Source organism: Castor canadensis, chromosome 1 (genome assembly GCF_047511655.1).
Source record: "Castor canadensis chromosome 1, mCasCan1.hap1v2, whole genome shotgun sequence".
In the NCBI taxonomy this organism is placed as follows: Eukaryota; Metazoa; Chordata; class Mammalia; order Rodentia; family Castoridae; genus Castor; species Castor canadensis.
The window spans coordinates 156,630,149-156,637,966 of record NC_133386.1 but is presented as its reverse complement, the minus strand read 5'-3'; the positions used below and the strand labels follow the sequence as shown (position 1 = coordinate 156,637,966).

Here is a 7,818-nt window from a genome sequence, read left to right as displayed (position 1 = left end):
CTACCTACCAACAGTGAAGTTTCTCTAACAATGAATATACTGCTCTGAAAACAAAAATAGGTCTGAATGAAATGGTTGGGATGCAAGAAACCCAGATGGTTTCCTGAAAGGAATACTGCCATTGTTTCCTGTAGGCAGGCTGTTCCAGTGGAATGCGTGTGAGAGGATATCAAGTCCAGGATTCTGTGTTTGCGTCACACTTTCACCAATGAACCAGTTGTATAGCATTTGGTAAATACTTGAGGCCACTGTCACCAGCAGATCTTTGTTGATAGATTCATTATTTTGCTTAGTTATTAGTAGTTTACTAAATACTAATTGTTAAGCTTTGCATTAAATACCCTACATAAATTTCTAAATGTAATCTTTGCAAAATAGTAAGATACTGAGCGATCTCCCACTGCACAGATGAGAAACTGAGGTTCAGAAAAGTTAAACTTTCCGAAGATCATCTAGTAAGTTTCAAAATGAGGACTTGAACTCAATTGCATGTTAATTCCTGTTTCAAAATCTGCCAAAGGGGGCATAAAAAATATTAGTCCATGTTAGGACATAGGCCAGTAATCACAGCTATAAGGGAGGCACAAGCAAGAGGATCATGGTCCAAGGCCAACTGAGGCAAAACAGCCAATCCTATCCAAAAAATAACTAGAGCAAAAAAAAAAAAAAACCAAAAAACCTGTTACTAGATATTTGTGAAATGAGAACCTAGCCCAATAGACTTGATTACCTACTCACCGCAAAAGCTCTTTCTCCAAAGCGTGGCTCCTCCGTCGTGCCTTGCTCTCCTTAACAGGCCACCTCTCTTTCCACTTTAGAGTTGGAGGCTGAATCAGAAAGAAAATTAAAGGTAGGGATGGTTCCACTTGTTTGTTGGCCCCACAGAGTCAGTGCCTCTGTTGGGTAACCAAAAGGGTTGCTGAAAGGTGCCCCCAGTCCCAATTCCCCTTTGTATGTTTTTTTTTTTTTTGGTAGTTGTGGGGTTTGAACACAGGGCCTCATGCTTGCTAGGCAGGCACTCTACTGCTTGAGCCACTCTACCAGCCCTCTGACTCCCCTTCCTAATAGCAACTCCTTGACTGGCTTGAAACTCAGAAGCCAACCACTGTTTCCAGCAGATCCCTTGTAAATTCTATATTGCCTTAAAACAAGTGAAGTTCTGTATCCAAGGGAGTGGAGACAGAGAGATGAGAGAGATCGAGATAGATACATAGAGAAATGACAGAGAGGGAGAGAGAGAGAGAGTTGAAAACTTAAAGAGAAGCATGTCCCAACCTTTATTTGGTCAAATCCCACATGGGAGGGTGAGGTAGAGCTAGAACTGAACCTGACTTACTATACTGACCTTCAGGGGTTTAAATACAAGGCCATTACTTACCATTAGTTCTGGAAATGTGCCCATGTAACATGCAAGTCCAACAAAAAGCATCCAGCCAAGCACGATCATGATCAAAAGTAAAATAATTTCCAAGACACACTTGCACAATGAGAGACTTCACCAAGATCTTGACAAAAGAGTGTGTTCATGAAATATTCAGTTGATAGAGGTCTCACATGTCAGTTCCATTCCTTGGCCCCAAAGGATCCACAACTCTGTAATGGAGAAGTTGGAGTCTAGCAGGGCATTGTGACATCATTGGGTATACGGTGTAGACTCTCAACTCACCAGAGACACTGTCCCCAGACCAGTAGCAGAGCAGCAACCAAATCTCTGTGTACACATTATCATATAGCAACAGTAGGAGGTGAGGTGGCGTACCATTATTAGCCCCATTTTACCAGTAAGAAAACTAAGCTTAGAGAACCTACGTGACTTGCACTAGGGCACATTGCTGATGCTCCAATTAGGCCAAGGCTTGGGGCACAGCTACCTGTTAGGAAGTTTTGTTTTTATGATTAGAAACACAGATTTGGAAAGGTTTATTGCCAGGTCTATGACACCTGTGAATGAAACACATTGAGTTCTAGGGAAATGTACATTTATTTCTGTTCCTACAACACCTCCATCTTGAAGGCTTTCTTAGCACTATTCGATACCCAAAATCTTCACACCTTCGGTCAGTTCCTCTTCATTGGTTTTCTTTTCTTGTCAAAAAAATCTACAAGTATCACCATTCTTTCCTCAAAAAAATCTCCAGTTGGTGGTGTGGTTCTTTCTGATTTCTGATTTCTTTTAGATTTCTAGCCCCACCCCACTACTTAAATGCTTTCAGAAGTCATAAACATTTTTGGTTTTTTTTGTCAATTCTAACAACCACATTTTGTTCTCTTTGACCTCTGTACAATGACTGGTGGACAGCTCCCTCCCCCAGAGTTCTCCCTACAACATACACCTCCCTCTATATTATTTATGTATATCCTTTAGTTTCATTATTTTTGACTATGAAAATAGTGCTTACTGTAAAACAAGAAACCATCCAAAGACGTATAAGAAAAGCTTAGCATTCTCCCCTCAGTTCTCAACCCCATAATGTAACCAATGTTATCAGCCTGGTATGTATCCTTCAGCCAAGGATTGCTTCTTGAGTTTGCAAACATCAATACACATACAGAGGGACAAAGAGGGGCTTTCCCCCAGTATTGTTTTATTAAAGGTGATAATAATACACATGCTTCTATGCAAATTGATTTTCTCCTATAACAGTACATCATGAACATTGGAGTTAATTGATTTAAAATACCCTACGCATTCTTTTTTTGCTTTTAATAATAAGCTTTATTGAGGGACAATTTACATATGATAAAATTCACTCATTCTTAGTGTACAGTTTGATGAGTTTTGGAAAAATGTATCAATCTTGTAACCACAACCACAATCAGGATGGAAACATTTTTGATCATCTCACAATATTGCTTTATGCTCTTTAGAGGAGCCCCTCATGTCCTTGGCTCCTGGAAACTACTGATGTGCTTTTGTATTTTCTAGAATTTCATGTAAATAGGACCATAAGCTTCTTCCACTCAGTATAATATTCTTGCAGTTCATCCATGTTGTTGTACAGTAGTTTGTTCTGTTTTACTGAATAGTAGTTCATTGTATGGACATGTCAGTTTACCGGTCAAAGAATATTTACATTGTTTCCAGTTTGGAACTATGATGAAGGGGTGTTATAAATAATTGTGTAATGTGAACATAACTTTTAATTTGGCTAGGGTAGATACCCAGAACATTTGGTAAATGTCAGATGTTCTCTTTATCAGTAGTTTTCAGAAGTTTGATTTTTATGTGTCTTAGTGAAATTTTTTGCATGTTTCCTATATCTGAGGTTCAGTGAGTTTCTTGGATTTGTGAGTTTATAGTTTTCATCAAATTGGAGACAATGTTTAGCTATTATTTTTTCAATTTTTTTCTGTCTCCCCTTCTAAGAACTTCCTTGTATGTATGTTAGAACATCCCATAGCTTGCTGATGTCCTGTATATTGTCTTTTTTTCTTTATACTTTTAGATAGTTTCCATTGTTGTCTTCAAATTCACTTATCTTTTCCCCTACAGTGTCTAATCTTCTGTTAATCCCTGAAGATTAATGGGTTTTCCATCTGATGTTATATTTTTCATCTCTAGAAGCTCAATTTGTAGGTTTTTAAATTACAACTTTCATGTTTCTCTGGATTATGTTCAGGTTTTATTTACATCTCTGAGCAATTAATAAGACTTATAGTAAACATTTTAAGGACCTTGTCTGCAAATCCATCATCTTTGTAATTTCTAGGTGTTTTGATTGTTGATTTTTCTCTTTGTCATAGGTGATATTTCCCACTTCTTTAAATGTCTAATAACTTTTAAGTGGATGTTGAACATGGTGAATTTTACAATGTTGAATGCTGGATTTTTGTCATATTCCTTACAAGAGTGTTGGATTTTGTCCTAAAATGCTGTTAAGCTACTTGGGATCCATTTAATTCTTCTGAGACTTATTTTAAGCTTTGTTATGGTAGGCCTAGAGAAGTAGTATTATTGGGTTAATCACCTCCACTAATGGGCTATGACCCTCTGAACACTTTCTCTAATGTCTATTATAATAGATATTCCAATCTGGGGAATATCCCAGGGCTACAGGAGCTTGAACAAGTATATGGTCTACTACCTTGGACAGTTCTTTCCCAGGCATCATGGAGTTTTATCCCATGTATTTACAAATGGAACACAGTAAAAGACTCCTGAGAACCCTAGGAAGATCTGAGTTCTTTCTCTGTGAAGCTTCCTCTTCTTAGTTCTTTCTCTGTAAAGTTCTTCCCTCTGAAGCAAATTCCTGGCACTCTGGCTTCCTTCGTACTGTACTATCTTTCTCTTCAACTCAGCAGGACTCTCAGTTTGGATGACCCTTCTCTGTGATGTAGTCTGAAAACTTCCTCCAAGCTGGGACAAATCTAGGACTCATTTAATCTGTTTCTTTTCTCCCAACATTCACAACTCTCTCTCTCTCTCTCTTTTGCATTCCTGGGGTTTGAACTAAGGGCCTAACACCTTGAGCCACACTACCAGCCCCACTCTTTTCTTTTTTTTTTTTTTTGAGCTAGGGTCTCTCAAACTATTTGCACGGGGCTGACCTTGAACTGTGATCCTCCTGATCTCTGGCTCCTGAGTAGCTAGGATTACAGGCATAAGCCATCTGTGCCCAGCTGTTCACAATTCTTATGCTGCCTGTTGTACAACATCTGAAAACAATTACTTCATATACTTTGTGCTATTTTCTGTTTGCTCATGGAGATAAGGTACTTTCTATAAAAGTTCATTCTTCACCAGCAGAAGCTGAAGTCTAATTTATTCTTTTTAAATTCCTGCATAATATTCTATAGCTTATTTCATCTTTTCCTAATGAATTAGTCAAGGTCCTGTCAACAGACAGAAAGTACCTAGTAATTTGGACTGGGAAAGTTTAAAAAAGTTATTAACTAGGAGCAAGAGGAAGGGGTAGAAAGCATTACATATTGGAGGAATAGCATACAGACAGCAGGACCTCATGCATGCTAGGCAGGTGCTCTGCTACTTTAGCCACTCACCAGTCCTAATTAATATATTTATTTTGATCTCCCTCTTTTAATAAAAGAATGACAGTAAGGACAACAGCAGTTATTTTTGTCCATTTTGTACACTATTGTGTCATCAGACCTAGAAAAACAGCTAGCAAATAGTAGATGCTAAACAATTTTCTTTAATGAATAAATGCTCCTTCTAGAATTTTTTCTTCCAATTGAGTCACAGCATCCCTGCCTTTTCTTTGTTTTATAAATACAATCACCCTCTTGACTGACCAACCGCTTGACAATTATATCCAGCTCTTGCAATTTTTTAGTCCCAGTGCCTCAACCCAGGGAAACAGAGCAGGCAAGTAGCTCTACAAGCGAAGGAGACCAAACAACAGCCAGTTGTATCCGCCATCTCTTGTTCACCTTCCTTCTCCAGATGACCTTATCCACAAATCTTCTTCCTCTATAATTTCCAAAACTTTCCCCTGAAAGTCTGTTTTGTTTTGTTTTCTCTCTCACTAACAAAGTGAGAGAGAAAACTTTGTCACTAACAAAGATATTTATTTATTTTTGGTGATACTGGGGTTTGAACTCAAAGTCTAGCACTTACTAGGCAGGCAATATACCACTTCAGCTACATTCTCAGTCCTTTTTTGCTTCTGCTTCCATAGGAGCTGGAATTACAGACATGAGCCAATGCACCAGCCCAATCAACCACCAACAGTGTTATGAGGACCCGCCTTAAAAAAAAAAAAAGGCCTCCTCTTCCATTGGCATCACCTTCATACTATGGTCTTTCCCTGTTATCTGACAACGCTCCTCCTGATTTAGCAGGAAGGAGGGCCAGAAAAGAAACAGACAGGCCTGTGTTCTGATAAAGTAGCAGGGGGGAAGGGATGGGACAGCAGTGAAATAAAACTTAAAAATCTAAAATGTGAAGGTCACGTAGTACTGGGGGTGAAGTAGCCAATACAGTTACATGTAACCACATATGAATTAAACCTTGCCTTTTTCTTCTGTAACCTGCTTGCAAGGATATATAAGGTGAGACTCCTTTGTTCTAGGATCTCAGCCTTACAAGCCGGCACAATAAAGTGTTGCTTCCTCGAGTCCCGTTGGAGTTTCCTATAACAATGACTCTGTTTTCCATTTTGACACCTTGAAATTTTGCCTTTGAACTGCCATTACCTCCTCCCCAAAGCCAACTACAATTTTTCGGTCTTTATCTATCCCCATACTCTGCTCCTCGGAGGTCCTTCCTATCTCTGCCTTCATAGCCTTCTGGGTTTGTGGTTGGTGGATCTCCAGCACCCACGCTGCAGCCGCTGCCATAGCGAGTTCTCGCGAGAGGCGTGGCCTGCCTGTGGGCGGGGCTCCAGTTCCGGCTGGAATTTCAGGACTGGAAGGGGCGGGGCTTTAAGGCGCAGGTAGTTTGGTCCTTCGCGGTGTCCGTCCCGGAGCGCGTACCGAAGAAGGTTCAGGGGCTGGGTCGGGGCAACTGGCTCAGGAACTTGGCTGGAGATGGAGTTCGACTGTGAGGATGTGAGACGGCTGCTTGGCAAGGTGGGGTCAGGGGTCAAGGGTCGGGAGGGAGGGGTGTGTCACCGCTTGGAGCGGTGGCCGGTTGATCCGAAGCCCGCGGAGCGGCGGCCCAGGGAGGCCGAGGGTTCGGAGGCCACCTCCCCTCTCCGCCCGCAGAAGCCGGGCGCGGGCTCAGCCCGCGGCTCCCACGTCCCGGATGCCACCTCTGCCCTGGTCTTAGACAACCCTCCGCACCTGCTGACCCTGTGACCACACCTCTCTCTTTTGAGAAGATTGCTTTGCCTCATTCCTTGGAAGACCCGACTCTGAGACTCCTTGGAGGAGTGAATGACTCTCTTTAGAGATAATCGGTGTCACAGTTTTTACCAACTTTACTCCGAATGCGAAATCTTTTGGCGGTGCTGGTGTTTGAACTCGGGGCCTGGCGCTTGCTAGGCCGGCGCTGTACCCCTGACCCCACGCCCCAGTCCGCCTGTGAGTGCTTTTGGTGGTAGAGAATGTGCACTTGCTTTTGCATTCCCTTCTAGCATTGTGCCCGACCACGTGGTACTAAGGAAGCCAGAGCCTCTCAATGTTGAAAAGTTGAAGAATGAGAGGACTGACCCAGAAGGCTGACCTACATTTCTGGGGCCCCACTCGTGTGTTTCCAAGGTCAGAAGACAGAACGCACCTGCAACGGAACACCCAGTCCAGAATCCCTGATCCCCACCAGTGTGCAGTCTGCAGAAATCCTCCTTTTCATGAGTTTCCTCCTTAAGTGATTTTTTTTTTGGTGGAAATGGGATTCAAACTCAGGGCCTCACAACTTGCAAAGCAGGCGCTTTAAGCCATACCTCCAGTCCATTTTTACTCTGGTTATTTTGGAGGTGAGGGTCTGCAGAACTACTTGCCTATGCTGGCCGCGAACCGTTATTCTCCCGGTCTTAGCTTCCCAAGTAGCTAGCGTTACAGGCATGAACCTCAGGCGGCTTCCTTAAGTGATTCTTAATGTTTCTTAAGATTTCCCTGTGCGGAAACCATGCATTTATGCTATCTTTGTTGGACATCTCTGTCTCTTTGTTGGGACAGTTTTTACACCTGTGGGAGGTTTGAAAGCCCCCCAAATTAAAATTGTTTCTGTAGTTGATTGCAATAATTTTATCTATGGTGACAGGTGTAGATCTTGCAGGAAGAGAAGTATTATGCTCGGGATTACTAACCTTCTTCTCTTCAAAGAAGATGAAATTAAAGGACCCAGTCTGTCAAGTTTTACTGTGGGGCACATGATGGTTGTCCAGTTGAAAGATTCCTTAAAGCTTAAGTGGAACT

At 41.8% G+C, this 7,818-nt stretch overlaps 2 protein-coding genes across 6 annotated transcripts in view; one reads left to right on the top strand and one right to left on the bottom strand.

The window, feature by feature from the left end:
* Positions 1–504: 504 nt before the first annotated feature.
* Positions 505–1,447, bottom strand: Misfa (mitochondrial sheath formation associated). Its single transcript, XM_074042784.1, has 3 exons — positions 1,379–1,447; positions 739–827; positions 505–511 (listed from the first exon to the last, which is right to left on the bottom strand). Exons 1-3 carry the CDS (start codon positions 1,445–1,447, stop codon positions 505–507), a joined length of 165 nt encoding a protein of 54 aa, XP_073898885.1.
* Positions 1,448–6,381: 4,934 nt separating this feature from the next.
* Positions 6,382–7,818, top strand: part of Uevld (UEV and lactate/malate dehyrogenase domains) — a 65,574-nt gene continuing 64,137 nt past the window's right edge. For all 5 annotated transcript variants that reach the window (XR_012435899.1, XR_012435898.1, XM_020180182.2 and 2 more), the window contains exon 1: positions 6,382–6,531. Coding sequence is in view for 3 of the 5 variants with exons in the window: in XM_020180182.2 (XP_020035771.1) it covers positions 6,490–6,531 (42 nt within the window). In the remaining 2 variants the exon portion in view is untranslated. The remainder of the gene's footprint in view (positions 6,532–7,818) is intronic.

Coding starts and splice junctions, on each gene's coding strand:
- Misfa (XM_074042784.1), bottom strand. CDS start 1,447: ATGATCGTGCTTGGCTGGATGCTTTTTGTTGGACTTGCATGTTACATG. Junction 828..1,378: donor GCACATTTCCAGAACTAATG/GTAAGTAATGGC, acceptor TTTCTGATTCAG/CCTCCAACTCTAAAGTGGAA.